The 21,004-nt window shown below is 35.0% G+C and overlaps 1 protein-coding gene across 11 annotated transcripts in view; it reads left to right on the top strand.

The window, feature by feature from the left end:
• Nucleotides 1-21,004, top strand: part of FBXL17 (F-box and leucine rich repeat protein 17) — a 526,088-nt gene that overhangs the window by 10,800 nt on the left and 494,284 nt on the right. For 10 of the 11 annotated variants that reach the window (XR_008525731.2, XM_024247520.3, XM_054556483.2 and 7 more), the window contains exons 2-3: nt 3,578-3,700; nt 6,518-6,775. Coding sequence is in view for 10 of the 11 variants with exons in the window: in XM_024247520.3 (XP_024103288.3) it covers nt 3,578-3,700; nt 6,518-6,775 (381 nt within the window). In the remaining variant the exon portion in view is untranslated. The remainder of the gene's footprint in view (nt 1-3,577; nt 3,701-6,517; nt 6,776-21,004) is intronic. The other variant, XM_054556479.2, reaches the window with a different exon arrangement.

Raw genomic sequence — 21,004 nt, 5'->3', positions numbered from 1 at the left:
GGCCAAATCCACTGCCAGTTTTTGTAAATTGTGTTTTATAGGCACATAGTTGTACACATTCCTTTATGTTTTGTGTGCCAATGAAACTTTATTTGGTTATCTGGCTAGAAAGATGGAGTTTCTCTCAGAGATACAGCCACCTATGCTGCTGTGTAGTTTTACCTGACTGGGGCTGCTTTTATGATAAAATTAAGAAACAGTAGTGGGGATTCTTTGTTTACTTGTTGGACCACAGAGTTCTCTTCCCCAATTCTTTTGGCCAGAATGGTGGGTTTACTTTTGGTGTCTATATTGCAGCTCTGCTACTGACATAGCATTTGGGACATAGCCAGTAGGGAGAAAAGAGAAGAGGGGAAGAAAGGAAAACCAAAAATGAAGATTCTTCTCACATTCTCTGTCTTGCAGAAGCCCATTTTCCTGGTCTTTTGTACAGAAAGATAGCTTTTTCTCTGAATTTTTGTTGATTTTTACCTCCTGTGCATTTCTCTACAGGGGCCACCCTGAATTCCATACTAGGGGATTAAAGAAAAAAAAAAAACCCAGGAAACTCATTTTTGTTATTGGCCATTCTTCAAATTTTGGCACCCTTCCACAATTCATTTCTTACTAACTTTTTAGAGTTTTGAGGTAATTGCTTTTAGTATATTGTCCAGATATTTTAGTTGTAATGCCTGCAAGTAAAAGGCTGTAGTGGTCTTAATACATGTTTGCTGGCATGGGAGACAAATTCACTAGTGACTTTCGTGATTTTTTTTTTTTTTTTTTTTTCGAGAAGGAGTCTTGCTCTGTTGCATGGGCTGGAGTGCAGTGGTGCAATCTTGGCTCACTGCAACCTCCGCCTTCCAGGTTCAAATGATTCTCATGCCTCAGCCTCCTGAGTAGCTGGGACTACGGGCATGCGTCACCATGTCTGTCTAATTTTTGTATTTTTAGTAGAGATGGGATTTCACCACATTGGCCGGGCTGGTCTTGTACTCGTGACCTCGTGATCCACCTGCCTCGGCCTCCCAAAGTGTTGGGATTACAGGCCTGAGCCACCATGCCCTGCCACTTTTATGATATTCTATACTTCTCACTAGACTTGTTGGAGGAAACCTGGTTGTGAAGATAACAGGCAGTTGTTTTCCCAAGGCCCAAGATTTAAACATAATAGAGATTCTAGCTTATGTGTTTACAACTTTTGTCCATATAGAGGTAAGTCATTTTAGGTCATAATTATAATTGAAATCATGTATTACAACAAATCCTTGACTAATAGCCTTTAGTTCAACATCATTTTGTTATAATGTTAATGAGAAACAAAACAAAACAAAACAATTCCTAGCTGGGCCCAGTGTCTGTGTAGAGTTTGCATGTTCTCCCCATGCCTGCACATATTTTCTCTGGGTACTCTGGTTTCCTCCCACATCCCAAAGCTGTGTACGTTAGGTTTTGTATAAGGTGTGCATGTGTCTAGATGGTCCCGGTATGAGTGAGTGTAGGTGTGCCCTGTGGTGCATTGGTGTCCTGTCCATTGCTGGTTCCTACCTTGTGCCCTGACCTCTGGACACCTGCAACCCTGAACTGGAATAACTGGGTAAATAATTATCTTACTTGTTTTTATTAATCTTTCTTAAATGTATAGCTCACATTTGTTTCAGTGTTTAGTCTTATTTAATAATTCCTTTAAATTAATATCTTTTATATTCAGTTTTATTTGATTGTCCCAAAAGTATCTTCTTAGAATTGGTTCAATTCTGGATCTCAGTGTGGCCCACACATGGTATTTGTTGATAAAGCTTTTAATTTTCCAAGATTTGTATTGGCCCTCATCCTGACCCTAACCATCTTTTTATGATGTAACTTTTAAAAATTATTTTTAGAATAGATTTTATTTTGGAATAATTTTATTTTTATTGTATACATTTAAAATATATGGTGTTTTGACATGGAATACATTCAGATTTATAGAAAAATTGCAATGATAGTACAGAGATTTCCCCTATATTCCTTATCCAGTGTTGACGAAAGCAGTCAAACTCTGTAAAATATTTGAAGAGATTTACTCTGAGCCACATATGAGTGATAAGTGGCCTGTGACACAGCCCTCAGGAGATCCTGAGAACATGTGCCCAAGGTGGTTGGGCACAGCCTAGTTTTGTACATTTTAGGGAGACATGAGACATAAGATATACATTGGTTCGGTCCAGAAAGGAGGGACAGACTCGAAGTCAGGGCTACCGGGTTATAGCTAGGTAAAAGATAAAAGGTTGCATTCTTTTGGGTCTTTTATCAGCCTTTCACTGCATACTCAATTTACACCTGAGGGGGTGTAGAGGAATAATCACTTATGCCTTAGTCTGACTCAGTGAACCTCCATTTTTACATAAACAATATGGCAGAGGAAGCAATCAGATATGCATTTGTCTTAGGTGAGCAGAGGGATGATGGAGTTCTGTCTGTCATTTGTCCCATATCTGTGAAGAGAAGCTATCAATTTACATGGTCAGGGTGAAATTCAGCAGAACTGCTTTAGGGTCAAGATCTTGAGGTCCACAGAGAATTTCCTTGTGGTCAAATTGTGAGGGAAGTATGTAGCTTTTTTTTTTTTTTAAATCCTTGTAGCTATCTTATTTAGGTATAAAATGGGAGGCAGGCTTGCCTGATGCAGTTCCCACCTTGACTTTTGTCTTTGGCTTAGTGATTTTGGGGTCCTGAGACTTATTTTTCTTTCACACTTGTTTACTTCCCCTAATTTTATTTTCTTCTGACACTGTGGTACATTTGCCAAAACTATGAAATCAGCATTGGTACATTACTGTTAGTTAAACTCCAGTCTTTATGTGGTTTCACCAATTTTTCCATTAATGTCTTTTTCTGTCCCAGGATCTAACTGGATAACATTAGTTGTCATTCTTTCTTAGTCTCCTCTGGATTGTGATAATTTCTTTCTTTTTTTGTTGTTTTTCATGACCTTGAATTTTTTGAGGAGTTTTGATCCAGTATTTTGTAGAATGTCCCACATTTGGTATGTATATTTTCTTTATTATTAGATTGGTGTTATGAATATTTTGGAAAAGATACCATAAAGGTAAAGTACCTTTCTTATGATTTACTTTTGTTTTTCTTTTTTTCTTAAATCACATATGAAAAGTTCGTGTGGCTCCAAGGTCAAACTGTGAAACTTCAGAATAATCTCAAGTTTATCACTCTTTCTTCCCTAGTCTTTTTTCCCTTCCCAGAAAGGTAAACAGTTTTTTTTTTTTTTTTTTTTAGTTTTTGGTTAATGCTTTCAATTCTTTTTTTTTTTTTTTAAATATAAGCAAACACAAAGATATGCATGGACACACGTGTCAGTACATGCCTGTTCTCTTCCCCTCCTCTTCTTACAGAAAATATGACATCAGTCCGTTTTTAGCTCCTGTATCATAGTTTCTCTTTAAGGTGGTCGGTCTCTTACAGTGACTTACAATAATGGCCACTTTTATTCAAGAAGGTTTTCTTTTTACAAAGTTAACTTTTTCTAACTAATAAAAACCTTTTCCTGTGCCTTGAAAATGTTTAGCACATATTATATGGTACCGCTTTTTATTCACAGATATTTTCCAATTTGTCACTGGATGAGCGTTGCCTTTCCGCATCATTGGTTTGCAAGTACTGGCGTGACCTTTGTTTAGACTTCCAGTTTTGGAAGCAGCTGGATCTTAGTAGTCGTCAGCAGGTATGGAATCCAATTCTAAGTAACACTCATATGACCTACTCAAAAAATATCTTTATTCCTCTTCAGAAATCTTTACTGTCTTCTTGTTTTTTAAGATAGTTCAAATGACTATAATCTACAATTTTGTGCTTTTGTAGTTTTTTGTGTATGTGATTTCAAGGTAAAGCTAGATTCTCATAGTAAACAAGATAGTTTTTCATGTAGATTGGTAATTTAGAGTTGCTTTTTAGGTCTTTTTGTCTTTTTCATTACCTTTTCAAAAAGTTATTAAACTTCTTTCTGTGGGAGATCATATTACAGATAGTTTAATAGTAGAAAATGATGGCAAACATTTCTGTAGCACTGCCTCTGTTGCTGTGTACTGTTCTAAGGGCTTTATACATACTAGTTCATTTGATCCACCCAACAGCTCTGTGAGTATATACTATTATTTATTCTCCTTTACAGATGAAGAAATGGAAGTAAAATGGGCTAAGATAACCTTTTTTTTTTCTTTAACTTTTCTTTTGGTGGACTTTTCCTGTTGCTTAGCTGCCTAATGTGTTTATATAGGGGCATAAATTAGGAAAAAAGAGTTTGTAGTGTTTGTTGCAAACAGTTTTTTTGACTTGTTAGATTCCATTTTTAAAACTTGATGGTATTTGGCATTAGAAATGTGTAAAAATATCAATAAGAATAGCATTTTATTGAAGTACTAAACGTGTTCTAAATTCTGCCATGATATATTACTACTGGTGTGCTGATATATGTTTAGCAACTGTCTTTAAGAAAAAGCCCTGATTTGTAGTATTTGCCAATTTCTATTACATAAATACTCCCACCATGACCAATGCCATTGAAAGCAGATTTGGAAAGAGGGGCGCACTATGAACTCTTCTGAGTTGCTACAAGCCAGCTCCAGCACACTGGTAGTGTATGTGTTTGTGTGTGTATAACATACACTTTAACCAAGTTAAGCAAGCTCACGAGGATTTGTGTATAAGTTGTTCCCTTTCTGTTTTTCTCCTTCATTGGTAAGAGGTTAAAACTATTAAGATAATTTGTTATTTACTTGCTTGGGTTCATGACCTTTATATCCAAGGAGAATGGTGAGGGAGTTAGTTGTGGGCAGTAGAATGGAGAGCAGATATGTGTAAAGCAATCTATCAGCTTGTTACATCATTACTCTTGAATGTTTGAGTTATTTATTATGAACTCAGGCTAATAATAGCTTCGTCCCCCACCCCAACCCCCTCCCCACCCAGCCCGCTGCTGTTAGTAAGGTGTGGAGATGAAAAAGTAAAAAATAAAAGGAGAGGTATGTCAGAGTTTTAACTTTTCCAAGAACTGTGTTTATGCTGTTTCCAACAAGCATAAACGAAGATAGTTTTATCTTTGGCTGTTACTCCAAGTGCTGCCTTAACAGTGTAGTTCTTTCCTTCTATTCTAAATTTCATTTGCATTTTCTGTCTCCGTTATTTTTACTGAAAGGACTTGAATAATAACATTAACTTTGTTTTGTATTTTGGAAATGTGGTGATTGGGCACAGAATATGTAGAGGCTGGTTTTAAAACAAAAATTCAGATGGCCATCTGAGTTTTTCACCAGATGAATTGAGTCGTCTGAGAAAAACTTTTTGATGTGGACATTTCTATCTAGTCTTCGGTGTTCTGATATGCAAAATGGTGTATTTTCCAACCTATGAATTGTATGTGAGGTATTGTTTCTCATAGAAACAGTAAAAGATTAAAAACTTACATGCTGTGGTATCATCTGATATCAAGTGTAAAAGTGAAGATTCATATAACATTATTACTGATGTATACTATTTCATGGGTTACAAATGGAAAGTGAAACATTGAAAATCTCAGTATAGTTTTGTTTGTGGTGAGTTTTTGCTGAATTTGAATTTTCCCACTGAGGATAGGTTTTTAGACTTTTAATGAAACGAACACATATCCGTTGTTGGTGTTTTCTGATACCGCTTCTGACATCAAATATGTGGAGTTTTTCCACACTAACCGATAATTTTCTGACACTAACTGGATGTACAACAATTCAATTCAACTAACTCCCTGAGGTATCACTGAGTTTAAGGGCTCAGTCCCACAGGACTACCCACACTTCAGATATCAGTTGCAAGTCCCAGAAGCCACCTGAACTTCTCACTGACCAATTATAAACTTGTGAGTTCCCTTAATTTCTTTCTCGGTTTTGATAATTAGCCACAACTATTCACAGAACTCTGGAAAATACTTATTATATTTACGGGTTTATTATAAAAGATATAGCTCAGGGCCAGCCCACTGGAAGAGGTGCAGAAGGCAAGGTATGGGATATACCACCCTCTCAGCACTTTGATGTGTTTACCATCTGAATCTCTGTCATTTGAGTTTTTATAACCCAATCTCCAGCTTCCTTTCTCTCCTGTAAGTAGTGCTGAAAGTTATCACCCTCTAATCAAGGGTTTAGTTTTTCTGGTAACCAGCCCCCATTCTGAAGCCATCTAGGCCTCCCACTCTAAGTCACTTCATTAGTATGAACTCAAATATGGTCTAAAGGGCTTGTTATGAATAACTAAAGAAATTCTATTGCTTAGGAAATTCCAAGAGTTTTGGGAAATCTGTGACAAGAATTCGGGACAAAGAGCAATTACAATATTTTTATTATACCAAATTCTTGTTATGCTTCAATGTTAAGACGGTTTCTCTTTTGATTGTATTGTTCATGCTATAATCTAATTAGTATATTGTTTATTGTGGAACATTTAATTAAAAAACGGAAAATACATTTTTATTTTTAACAAAAGTTTAAATTTATTGCTTTTTCTCTTACAGGTCACTGATGAATTATTGGAAAAAATTGCATCAAGAAGTCAGAATATAATTGAAATCAACATTTCTGATTGTCGCAGTATGTCTGATAATGGCGTATGTGTTTTAGCATTTAAATGTCCTGGACTTCTTAGGTATACAGCCTACAGGTGTAAACAACTTTCTGACACCTCTATTATTGCTGTTGCCTCTCACTGTCCTTTACTTCAGAAAGTGCATGTAGGCAACCAGGACAAACTCACTGATGAAGGACTCAAGCAGGTAAATTTTAGCATTTATAAAGTGATTTTACTTGAGTTCATTCAAAATATTTTCTAGCAACAACATTTTAAATGGTTATGTTAAAAATAATTCCCAGAGACTCAAGTGAATCATCCTTTTTACCTATTAATGAATATTTGTTTAGATTAGTTAACTAGAGTGCCATGGTTATAATCATTAAATTAACTGCTTTGTTTTATAGTGAGAGCCTGAACTTCTGTGACCAGCCATTTTATAAATTTATGCTTTTGTTACTTAAATTTTTTACCACATTTTGCTTTGGGCAACTGCGTAGTTTTGGTCAGCATGAGGTTTTAAAAATTAACGTTTTAATTCCCCTTTTGTTATACTAGATGACATACATGCTTAAATATCTAAATGTTTAAGGGATAAATGGAAGTCCAAATTGAAGATTATAAAAGTTAGAACAAAGGACTAATTCTATTTGGTACAATAACTGGGTTAAAAATAGTATTATGCATACCTTCTGTTTATTATACTTCCTTTGGAAATGGCATTTAAGGTTTCTTGGCTCAGAGTGGATTATTTATTCAACAGATGAATATCCTTAAATTTAAACCTTATGTATGAATTAACTGAAAGCTTGGTATGAGAAGAAATTTGGGAAGACTCTATCCTAAATAGTGAGTACTGGATGTGTCAGTACAACTTATATATTAAGAATGTTACCAACTTACAAGGGAGCCTATTTTGTTTGCAAAGGCATATTGTGCAAAAAGTCTTATTTGTTTTAATATTTTTCTTGATTCATTTCTGCTATTTACAGGATTATTTACTAGCAAAGCATTTCATGAAGTTCTTAAACAAATTAATCTTTTATGAAGAAATATATATTTTGTGTATATAGCATGATTTTATTTACTTTGATGGAAATTTCTCAGCAATTTATTTTTCACAATGAAACATTTTAAAAAGGTGTATGTATTTATTAAGAACTGGATTAAATCTATTTCATATTTAATTCTGATATAACACGAATAGGTAGTAGTTTAGCAGACTTCTTAGGGTATACCTAGTAATTTTTGTGAAAAAGAATAAGATCGTAGTCATGGTTGAAGTAGAGAAGGAGCAACATTTAATATGCCAATCAAGTATTATGAATTTATCTTACATTTACAACTTTGAGAGTAATTATGTAAATCTTCTCTAGAATGTGAGGTGTTTTGGAGCCTGTTACTTAGATGTTTCCTTCAGATATTTATGGTTTCTGAATTATGAATTAGTTACATGTGAGGTAATATTCTGATAAAAGTAGCAAAACAAATTTTTTTCCCTTAGGTAGTTTTCTTCTTAAGTAATTACATAGGATCTCATTGCAGTGTAGAGAATATTTTTCTGTACTTAAGACCGCTACAGCTACGTATGTCTGATTTCATAATAGACTCTTTCCTCTGATGGAATAGTGTTATGGGTATAGTAGAAGAGAATGGCTTTCATATATACCTAAAATAGAAATTAAGTTTTATGAAACAATACATATCCTTATGTGCAATGCACATGGATATTATCTATTCTGTTCTATACTATTATGTTAAATGTTGGCCTTGACCCACTCACTAAATTAATTTTATGACCTAGTGATATTTCATAAATCTGACTATGGATTTATATTATGGTTTTAGTAAACTGACAGTGTTATGTTAAAATGTATAATAGAGTTACGAAAGCCTAAGAGGGAACTAGTCATAATTGATGATTTGCCTGGGACTGTTATTTTTTTCTTGAACTCATTAATTTAGCAATTGACTGAATTGTTAATTCTACAGATTAAGTTGTTTCTGTTTTTTCCCTCTTCTGTCAGTAAGAATTGAGAAATGTTTTAGATTGATATATGTAAATTTTATTGATAATTTCTTTAGAATATATTTTCTTTATAACTGCTATAATTTTGATTGACTTTAGCGGATACCAAATATGTGTGCCTTTTGAATTCTGTCAGTTTGTTTACAAAAACAGTTGCTTATAGCATTTCAATTTGGAGCTCTAATAGATGTAGACTCTAATGTTTTAACTATCGGATTCTGCTTAACAATATTTCTTAAGCATGGTGAAGCACCTAAAAAAATCAGGCTGGTTTTGGTTGAATACTATCCTCTTTGTGAAATACCACCCTGAAATATTTATATTTTTATTTTCATAATAGTCACTCAAAATAATTTTACCAGTGGAATGTGTTCCTATTGTATATATCTTTTAAAACTACAATCATGTATCTAGGGGAAAAATCTATTTAAGAATAAAGGGCTGTTTCAATTTTCCTAATATTTTGTTATCATCTAGCACTTGCCAGCAAATAAATGATAATAGTAGTCAAAGTATTAAAATACATCTAAGAAATTGTATACATTAAGTTACTATATTAATGTGACTCAATTATATGCAGTTTTAGCAGTTTAACACTCCAGCTCATGGAGCTCAGTAGAAATTTCTGTAAATAAGTCGCTGTAGGCTTTTTTCAGATAAAATGGTACAAAAATAATAAATGTTACATTAGTACATTTTGATCTGGCTATGCTATCAATTTTTAGGTCTTTAAAAATAACTACTTAGAGTACTATCAGCAAAATGTTGGAGCAGGCAGCTCCAAAACCCTACCTCTCCACAAAAACATTGAAAAACAAGCCTAAACTATCGGATCCAACTTTGTCAGAACTCTGGAAACGTCAAAGGTTTATAGCAACCAAAGGAATGCTGAGACAAGAAAAATGCAACTGAAAGGTGGAAAGAATGCTTTGTGGCTTTTTTACTTGCCTGTGCCTCACCCATTCCCCAGCTTGGCAACAGTCTTGAAGATAACAGTCCGAGTTCCCAGTGTGGGACCCAGATCCCTGGTTCCAGAGGGAGCAGAGCAGACCTAATTTGCAAATTATTCATTTGTCCGATCAACCTACCTGAGAGCTATTTGAAGGGCTGATGCAGGTGCTTATATATCTGTTTTACCTAATTTAGAACCCAGTCAGGGAGGAAAATTAGTGGGCATTGATTGAACACAGTATAAGGCAAATGAAAAAAACTTGCTTTTGGGCAAGCTTCTTTGGGCAATAGATTATGGTGAGACATACAATTGACCTAGGACAAAGAGCCTGGGAGAGAGTTTCTTTTTATTTTTGTTTTTGTTTTGAAATTAGGACAATCAGCCTCAGTGTATAGAAGGGAATTTAGAAAGCCACATGCATGCCCAGGGCAGGACACATGTTCAGGAAAGACCTAAGAAGACTGTAAACTTTATCACTGTGTGCTTGCTAGGTCCAGTACAAGCAAGAAGTAAAGGCCAAGGCAGAGTTGTGAATGGTATGGCTAAGTCTTAAAGAAATATCCCAGCACAGAGCCAGTCTGCAAAGACTTGGATAAGTGCTTTTGTTTTTTGTTTTAGTTTTGTTTTTAAGCTTTGGCATCCAAGGAAATCTCTTTCGAAACACTGGCTGAACACAAGCTAAGCCTTGATTAATCAAAAACAGTGAAGCGTAGGGAAGTGGGGAGAATCTAATTTCCCAAGTTACCACATTATAATCCAATATTTTAATATTTAGTTTTCAACAAGAAATTACAAGGCATGCAAAGAAAAAAGTATTGCCCATTTAAACAAAAAAGAATAAATAGAACCCATTCTTGAGGAAGCCTGGACATTGGATTTACTAAAGATTTTACTAAAGATTTTAAATCCATTATCTGAAGTATGCTCAAAGACATAAAGGAAACCGTGGCCAAAGAAATGAAGGAAATTAGGAAAATAATGTATGAACAAATTGAGAATATCAATGAAGAGCTAGAAATTATGGAAAGAACCAAATAGAAATTCTGGAGCTGAGAAGTACAATAACTGAAATAAAAAATTTACCAGAGGGATTCAAGAGCCGAAGTGAGCAGGTGGAAGAAAGAAGATAGGACAATTGAATTTATTGAGTCTAAGAAAGAGAAAAAAAAGAGTGAAGAAAAATAAGTAGAGCCTAAGAGATGGGTGGGACATCCATCAAGCAGAAAAACATTCACATTTTGGTAATTCCAGAAGGAAAGGAGAAATAAAAGGGGCAGGAAGAGTATTTGCAGAAATAATGGCCCAAACTTCCTAAATTTGGTGGAAGATATGCATCTATACGTCCAAGAAACTCAACAAATTCAGGGAGGATAATGTCAAAGAGATATACACTGAGACACAGTATAATTGTCAGAAGTCAAAGACAGAATCTTCAGAGCAGCGAAAGATAAGTGACTCATCACATACAAGCACTCCTCAATAAGATTTACAACTGTTTTATCATCAGAAACTATGGAAGCCAGAAAGCTGTGGGCTAACAATATTTAAAGTGTCGAAAGAAAAAAAAAGTCAAGCAAGAATTCTATATTTGTCAAAACTGTTAAAGAATAGGGGGGCACTCAAGGGGACATTAAGATATTTCCAGATAAGCAAAAGCTAAAGGAGTTTGTTACTAATAGATCTGCCCTACAAGAAATGCTAACGGGAGTCCTCCAGGCTGAAATAAGATGCTAGACGGTAATTGAAAGCCATATGAAGAATAAAGAAAACTGATAAAAGTAACTACATAGAGGTTGAAAGGATGGAAAAAGATATTCCACACCAGAAGAGAGCTATAATAGCTGTTTTATTATCCAAAAAACAGATTTTAAGTCCAAAAGGGATCCAAGAGACAGAATTATTATATATTGATAAATAATAAAATATTAATCTTTCAGGAAGATATAGCAATTATAACCATATATGTACCTAACAACAGAATCCCTAAAATATATATAGCAAAAATTGAAAGACTTGGAGAGAGGAACAGACAGTTGTACATTAATCGTTTGAGACTTAAGTAATTCACTTTCAATAATGAATAGCACAACCAGGAAGAAGATTAACAAAGAAGCAGAGGATGAACAGTACCATGAACGCATTGCACCTAGCAGATATGTACAGTACACTCAACAACAAAAGAATACACGTTCTTCTCAAGTGCACATGGAACAGTCTCACAAATAGACCATATGTTTGATCACAAAACAAGTTTTATACATTTAAAAAAGATTGAAATCATACAGTGTGTCTTCCCTAACCATAATGGAATGAATCTGGAAATCAATAATAGAAGGAAAATTGGAAAATACACAGATATGTAGAAATTAAATAACAGAGTCTTGTACAACCAATGGATTATAGAAGAAATTACAAGGGAAATTAGAAAATATCTTGAGATGAGTGAAAATGAAAACACAGCGTTCCAAAACTCAAGGGATGTAGCAAAAGCAGTGCTCAGAGGGCAGTTTATAGCTGTACAAGCTTACATTAAAAAAGAAGATCTGAAAGCAGTAATCAAAGCGTACACCTTGAGAAAGAAGAGCAGACTAAACCCAAAGTTCGTGGAGGGAAGGAAATAATGACCAGAGCAGAGATAAACATGATAGAGGACAGAAAAGCTATGGAAAAAAATTATTGAAAATCAAACTAGGTTCTTCGAAAAGATTTTTAAAAACCCTGACAAACATTTAACTAGATTGACTAAGAAAAAAAGACTCAAATTATTAAATCATAAATGAAAGAGTAGACATTACTACTGACTTTATAGAAATAAAAAGGATTGTATGAGAAAACCATGAATAACTGCATACCAACAAATTGGATAGCCTAGAAGAAATGGAAAAATTTCTAGAAATACAGAAACCAGAAAAACTGACCCAAGAAGTAGAAATTCTGAGTTCCAGCTACTCAGGAGCCTGAGGCAGGAGGATTGCTTGAGCCCAGGAGGTTGAGGCTATATTCACTGCACTCCAGCTAGGGCAATATAGCAAGACCCCATCTCTTAACAAAAAAAGAAAAAGGTAGAAAATTGGAATATATTTATAATAAATAAGGAGATTGAATCAGTTAAAAAAATTTCCAGTGAAGAAAGACTAAGGACCATAGCTTTACTGATGAATGTTTTCAAATATTTAAAGAAGAATTAACACCAGTCCTTCTCAAACGCTTTCAAAAAAATTGAAGAGGAGGCAACACTTCCTAACTTATTCTGTGGGGCTAGCATTAGCCAGCCCAAGACCCTACAAAAATGAAAGTACAAAACAAACAAAAAACAGCTACAGACAAGTATCTTTAACGAGTATGCAAAAATCTTCAAAATGCTAGCAAACTGAATTCAGCACACCGTAATCTACTATGATTTATCCAAGGAGTACAAGGGTGGCTCAGCATACAAATATCAATCAATGTAATATACCACATTAAGAGAATGAAAGGAAAAAAAATCATCTTAATTGGTGTACAAAAGCATTTGGTGAAATAAGCAACCTTTCTTGAAAAAACAAAACAAAACAAAAACCTATCAAACTAGGAATAGAGTGATGCTTCCTCATCATAATAAAGACCATATGTGACAAACCCACAGCTGACATATTCAGTGATAAAAGGTGGAAAACTTTTTCCTTAAGATCAAGAATAAGACAAGAATGCCTGCTTTTGGCAATCCTGTTTTACATTGTGCTGAAAGTTCTAAGGAGCAATTTGGCAAGAAAAAGAAATAAAGTGCTTCCAAATTGGAAAGGAAGAAGTAAAACTATTTGTATTCGAAGATGACATTATTTTATGAATAGAAAACCCCAGAGAAACCACAAAAAACGCATTTGAACTAATAAGTGATTTCAGCAGAGTGGCAGGATGCAAAATCAAAATACAAAAAAATCAGTTGTATTTCTACACACCCCAAAAGAAATAGAATCCAAACGATTTCATTTACAACGGCATCCAAAACTATAAATTTCCCTTTAAACACTGCTTTTGCTGTATCTCATAAATTTTGATGTTTTATTTTTATTTTAATTTAGTTCAAAATATTTTAAAATTTCTTCTGAAGTTTCTTCTTTTGCCCACATGTTATTAAGAAACGTGTCATTCATGTATACCTATGTAACAAACCTGCACGTTGTACACGTGTACCCTAGAACTTAAAGTAAAATTTAAAAAAAAAAAGTGTTATTTAAATCTCTACGTTTTTTGGGAATATTTTCATCATTTTCCTGTAATTGATTTTTATTTTATTTCTATTGTAGTCTGAGAGCAGACATTGTATAATTTTTATTCTTTTAAATTTGTGAATGTGTGTTTTATGACCTGGAATGCGGTCTGTCTTGGTGAATATTCCATGTGAGTTAGAGAAGAATGTGTATTCTACTACTGGATGAAGTGGTCTCTAGATATCCATTATATCCAATTAATGGTTTCATTGAGTTGAACTATGCCTTTACTAATTTTCTGCCTGCTGGATCTTTCCATTTCAGATAGAAGGATATTAAGGTCTCTAATAGTGAAGTTATCCATTTTTCCTTGTAGTTCTAACAGTTTTTGCTTCACATATTCTGACACTCTTGTGAGATGAATATATGTTAAGGATTATTATGTCTTCCTGGAGTATTGTCCCTTTTGTCATTATGTATGTCTCTCTTTATCCCTGATAACTTTTCTTCTTCTGAAGTCTGCTCTGTCTGAAGTTATTATAGCTGTTCCCAGTTTTATTTTAGTAAATAATTGTAATTCTTCTTAAGCATTTCTGAAGGATTGCTTTTAAGTACTTTTTCTCTCAATTTACAACTCTCTTAATTTACAGTTTTGTTCACTGTTCAGATCACTTTTGAATTCATTGAAATTTTGAAATTTTGTTTGCTGCCTAATTTTTGTGAATGCTCTTTTGACTTTTAAAAGCCTTTAAAAGAGGAGTTTTGGGTTCATTTCAGAATTGAGAAATTTTGCATATTTCCTACATACTCCTATTCCTCACATGCATAGCCCCTCCCATTATCAGTATCCCTCACCAGAGTGACACATTTATTATAATCAATAAATCTTCATTGATATATCTTTATTTCCAAATCCCATAATTTATGTTAGGGTTCACTCTTGGTATTGTACATTCTATGAGTTTGGACAAATATATAATGACATGTATCTACCATTACAGATACAGTATAGAGTATTTTCACTGCTCTAAAAATCCTCTGTGTTCTGCCTATTTATTCACTCCTCCCCTCTAACTCCTGGCAACCCCAGATGTTTTTATTGTCTTTGTAAACTCTTCCGGAATGTTTATTATTCCAGTTGGAATCATATAGTATGTAACCCCTTTAGATTGGATTCCTTCACTTAGTAGTATGCAGTTAAGGTTCTTCCATGTCTTTTCATAGCTCATTTATTTTTAGCAATGAATAATATCCTATTGCCTGTTATGTACCACAGTTTATCCATTCAAATACTGAAGGACATTTTGGGCATGTCCAAGTTCTGGTAATTATAAATAAAACTACTATAAACTTCTGTGTGTAGGTTTTTGCATGGGCATAATTGTTTCAACTTTTTTGGGTACAAACCAAGGTGCATGATTGCTGGATCATGTGGTAAGCGTCTTCAGCTATAATAATGAATTCATCTATTTCTCCTTTTAGTTCTGTCATTTTTTGCTTCACATATTCTGACGCTCTGTTGTTAGGTACATATGTCTTAAAGATTTCTGGGTTTTTTTGGAGTGTTGACTCCTTTATCATTAAGTCATGTCCCCCTTTATCGCTGATAACATTCTTTGCTTTGAAGCCTGCTCTGTCTGAACTCAATATAGCTACTTCTGCTTTCTTTTGATTAGTATTAATATGGCATATCTTTCTTCATCCATTTACTTTTAATTTATATATTTCTGTCTATTTAAAGTAGATTTCTTGTAGACAACATAGAGTTGGGTCTTGTTTTTTGATCCGTTTTGACAATCTGTCTTTTAGTTGGTGTTTTTAGACCACTGATGTTTAAAGAGATTATTTCTGTAGTTGGATTAATATCTACCATATCTGTTAATGTTTACTATTTGCTGCCCTAGTTCTTTGCTAATATTTTTGTCTTCCATACTTTTTCTGCCTTTTGTGGTTGTAATTGAGCATTTTAATCATTCAGTTTTCTCTCCTTAGCAATCAATCATAGTTGGTTTTTTTTCTTTTACTTTTTAAAGTGGTTATCCTGGAATTCACAATATACATTTATAACCAACTCCACTTTCAAATAACTTTGTACTGCATCACAGGTAGTGAAAATATCTTATAATAACAAAATATTTTAAAGTTTTCTGGCTGGGTGCGGTGGCTCATGTCTGAAATTCCAGCACTTTGGGAGGCTGAAACAGGTGGCTTACCTGAGGTCAGGAGTTCGAGACCAGCCTGGCCAACATGGCAAAACCCCGTCTCTACTAAAAATACAAAAATTAGCCAGGTGTGGTGGTGCACGGCTCTAATTCCAGCTATTCAGGAGGCTGAGGCACAAGAATTGCTTGAACCCGGGAGGCGGAGGTTGCAGTGAGCCAAGATCACGCCACCGCGCTCTAGGCTAGGGGCAGAGTGAGACTGTCTCAAAAATAAATAAATAAATAAATAAAGTTTTTCATCCCTTATATTATTGATATTATTTACTTCACATATATAAGCATATATATCTGTGTGTATATGCTGAAATACATCGTTATTATTTTGAGGAAATGGTTATCTGCTAGCTTAATTAAGAATAAGGAAAATAAAAGTTTTTATTTTACCTTCATTATTCTTTCTCTGATGCATTCTTTTTTTGTATTGATCCAAGTTTTTGACCTGTGTCATTTTCCTTGTTTCTGAAAAACTTCTTTTATCGTTTTTTGCAAGGCAGGTCTAGTGGCAACAAATTCCCTCATTTTTTGTTTGAGAAAGTCTTTATTTCTCCTTCACTTTTGAAAGATAATTTCACAGGCTACAGAATTCTAGGTTGTTGGGGTTTTTTTTCACTCGAAACTTTAAATATTTCACTCTACTTTCTTCTTGATTGCGTGGTTTCTAAGGAAAAGTTAGATATAATTTTTATTTTTGCCCCTCTGTAGGTAAGGTGTTTTTATCCTGTGGCTTCTTTCTAGATTTCTTACTTTTTTTTTTAAACTTTTTATTTCTTGTAGTTTGAAAATGATGTGCCTAGGTGTAGTTTTTTCTTTGTTTGTTTGCAGTTTTCCTTCATGGTATTCTTTGAACTTCTTGGGTCTGTAGTTTGGTATCTGATCTTAATTTGGGTAAATTATTAGTCACGAGTGCTTCAAATGTTTCTCTGTTCCTGTCTCTGTCTCTTTTCTTGGCATTCACTTTTCACTTATGTTATACCTTTTGTAGTTGTTCTGTGGTTCTTAGATATTCTGTTCATTTTTATTCAGTCTTTTTTCTACTGATTTTCAGTTTTGGAACTTTCTATTATATTCTCAAACTCAGACTTTTTCCTTAACCATGTCCCATCTACTAAGGTATCTTTTTATAGTGCCTATTGGTGCTTGCATGTTGCCTACTTTTCCCATTAAAGCTCTTAACATATTAATCATAGTTTTAAAAAATTTCTGGCCTGGTAATTCCAACATTCCTGCTGTATCTGGCTCTGGTTCTAATGCTTTTTTCAGTCTCCTGAAATTGTCTTTTCCTTGTTAGTATGCCTTTTAATTTTTCATTGAAAGGTGGACATGATGCACAGGTTGAATGTCCCTAATTCAAAACTCCAAAATCCAGTATGTTCCAAGATTGGAAACTTTTTGAGTGCTGACATGATACTCAAAGGAAATACGCATTAGAACATTTCGGATTTTGGATTTTCAGATTAAGCATGCTTAACTGATAAATGTAATGCAAATATTCAAAAATCTGAAAAAAATTCAAGAATTAAAACGCTTCTGGTCCCAAACATTTTGGGATAAGGGATACTCAGCCTATACTGGGAAATGCAACTTTCATAAATGGGCCTTTGGTAATGTAGTGGTTAGGTGTGGGGAGAGGAGAAATGATCTATAGTTTTAGGATTAGGTTTTAATATTTTGGCAAGTCTGTGCCACTGGGTTACCTTTACCAGTGTTTCTTTTTTACCCCTTACCCTTAGGTGGGCTGGGATGGCTAGAGAGGGCTGGAGTTCGGTATATCCCTTTCCTTACATGGAAGGCTACAACTGGCTGGAGTTCAGTATTTCCCTTCCCCTAGGAAGGTTAGGCTCTGACAAAACTCCCACAGGTTAGGCTCTGGTAAAATAGTTCCTCCTGAGGACAGGCCTTGTTAAAAATAATAGAATGCTCTGGCATATTTCAAAATGGTTACTTTTCTCCTCTCATTGCTGTATGCATGAGGTGATTTCTCTCCAGTATTCTCCATGAAGACCTGGTAGAGCTCCTGTAGATAAGACTCACAAAAGCATGAGTGTTGTCTTATAACTAGGTCCCCCTGGAATTTTTAATTATCAGACTTATCCACGCTGTGCCTCCAGTATTTTGTCAAATGCAGAGTTCAGGTTTTCCTACTCTAGCCTTGGTTCCCACTGAGGTTTCTGGTAGTAGTTTCTCTTCTGGTGAGTTGTGCTTCTCTGCATCTGCCTGTCTCTGCAGTTTTGTGGCAGTGGTTTGGTCTGTGTCTTCATTTCTCTGATGGATCTAAAAAGAATTGTTAATTTTTCAGTGTGTTCAGCTTTTTATGTTTTAGAACAGAGTGGCAACTTCTAAACTCCTTACATGCGAGACTGAAAACCAGAAATCTTTTCTTTTAAAGCAAGCGTTACAGTTACTGAATGATCATCCTTTCTTGTTTGTGTTCAGTTTTATGCTTTATTATGTGGAAAGCCCAAGGTGTTTCCCAAATCCCTCTAACTTGGATCATCTAGAATAGGCCTTATTCTAGGGCATAGTTCTTGCTCCCAAGATACCATCTTTTTGGTGTCTCAGCTGGACGCCAGGGCACTTAACAGGATTTCTCCCTTTTGACAGAGTAGAGCTCCAGTGTCTCTAGCACTGTCTTCCTGGATAGATAATTTTTTATTTAAAAGAATTGTATTCGTCCAGGCGCAGTGGCTCACGCCTGTAATCCCAGCACTTTGGGAGGCTGAGGCAGGCAGATGATGAGGTCAGGAGTTCGAGACCAGCCTGGCCAACATAGTGAAACTCCATGTCTACTAAAAATACAAAAATCAGCCTGGGGTCGTGGCGGGTGCCTGTAGTCCCAGCTACTCGGGAGGCTGAGGCAGGAGAATCGCTTGAAACCAGAAGGCAGAGGTTGCAGTGAGCCGAGATCGCACCACTGCACACCAGCCTGGGCGAAAGAGCGAAACTCCGTCTCAAAAAAAAAAAAAAAAAAAAAAAAAAGAATTGTATTCTATTTCTATGGTTTTTAGATAGAGTACTAATTGTGCTAGATTTAAGGCATCCTAATGGTGATGCTTTTGTAGGATTTGGTTGATGCCCTCTGAATGTTTTTCTGTGGGTCATAGATGAATACAACATTGAGAAATTTAAAGACTATCAGCCAAATTGTAAATATATCAGTTATAATGATTGACTTTACAGTGCTTGGATAGTCTGGAACTTAGGACATTTGTGGATGGCGTAATGGTGAGTAGTGCAGATAGGCACTGATTTGGGTCCGGTCTTGCTGGTTATATCCAGTGATGTCTAAAACAGAATATCAGTTTCTGCAGTGAGATTAAATGATGGTTTTACTCAGTAGTAGTAAATCATAATAGCACTGTTCCCCATATCTGACTTTACCTCACATGCTGGTAATTTCTGCATATGCCATCCGCATGGTTCTCATCTTTGTGTGGTTATCCATGTGGCCTGTATGAAAAGTCGTTTCTTTATAGATAAAGCCACCAAAGCTACTTTTCAATGTCAAAACACCATGTAGTCAGTTTAAATTATTTTCCCAGCCTGCTGCGCTGTGATTTACGTGTCTTAACCTGAGGTTCTACCAACTTGTCCACACACATTGATGTCTAAGACTTCACCAAAAACCACACTTATTCCTTCTGTTGATATGTAGATTCTCTTCTTTTATTTCTCCGTTTTTCTAGCTCATGTACTAACTGTTGAGGTCTCATGGGGCCTCCTATACACTGCTCAGGATGTTATCAAATTGATAAGTGTGACAAAGAAATAGTGATGAAGGAGCAAGATGTCAGCTTTAGCACTCAGAAAATCTAAGGTGGAGAATGTTGCTTACAAACAGTGCTAAATGGGATTGTTAACCTGACTCTGGAGTTTGGCTGACTAGTCATTGACTAACTAGGCTGACCAGCAGAGTGGCCCCAAATAGAGAAGTAAAGATTGCTTGCTCCCTGTGTGCAGTTTATTCACAAGGGGAAGAAGTATACATACGAGCTGAAAATATTCAGTTTATTAAATACAGAATAATCAGTGGAGAGACCGGGAATCAGACTAGTTGGGCTTCCTACAGAGTGAGAAAACATTTTCCCCTGCCATGTCTGTTTGTATTTTTTAAAAAACTTACTCACTTTTGACTGTTTATTGCTGATTCCTTGTATCAAAGATAAGGATTTAGCTCACTTATACTTCCTTCCCTGTGTCTTATCCTCTCATCCTTCCAACATAATTCTATTATAATTTTTGTTAAATAAGTATTCAGTATTTACATTCTATAATTATGTACCTACCTTTTTTCTCTAAAGCATTTTGTTTTCATTGGAATTAATAAATGTCTTTTTATTTCTTTACCTAGTTTTTATATTCTTAACACTAATGAAGACCAAAGCTTTCCTCCAGTTGCATTAGTATGTGTATATGTGAATACTTAATTACATTTACTGCCCTACAGCAGATTTGCCTGGGATAGTCTAGTCTGGACTTCTCGTATACAAGTGTGATTGCATTAGTGGTCATCTAAGTATCTTACCACCGTTATCCTTAAGATTTTCTTTCTCTTGCTTTTGGGTTAGATCTTCTGTTACCCAGATGTCATGTTTTCTTTCCCTTGGTGTATTCTCATGTTTTATAGAGCACAGATTCCAATACCTTCCTGATAAAGTGTATATGGGAGGTAAATCTTTTGATAACTTGTATGTCTGAAAACATCTCTAATTCTGCTTTTACACTTAATTCGTAGTCTGAATCCCGAGTACAGAATTCTAGGGTAGAAATAATTTATCTTCAGAATTTGATGGCATTGGACTGTTGCTTTCTTTTAGTTTTGTTAAGAAGTTTGTTGCATTTTCATCCTAATCCTTTCTATGAAGTTTCTCTCTCTAAGTCTGTAGAATCTCTTTAAACTCCTGTTTCTGAAACTTTATGATGATTTGCATTGCCATGTGTCTCTTTTTGTCATTTGTACTGGACACGTGGATAAGCCCTTTCAGTCTGGAAGTTGATATCCTTTCATTCTGGAAAATGGGTTAGAAATGTTTATTTGAATTCC

The sequence above is a fragment of the Pongo abelii genome, chromosome 4 (assembly GCF_028885655.2).
Source record: "Pongo abelii isolate AG06213 chromosome 4, NHGRI_mPonAbe1-v2.0_pri, whole genome shotgun sequence".
Lineage (NCBI taxonomy): Eukaryota > Metazoa > Chordata > Mammalia > Primates > Hominidae > Pongo > Pongo abelii.
This window is presented reverse-complemented; position numbering and strand designations above follow the sequence as displayed.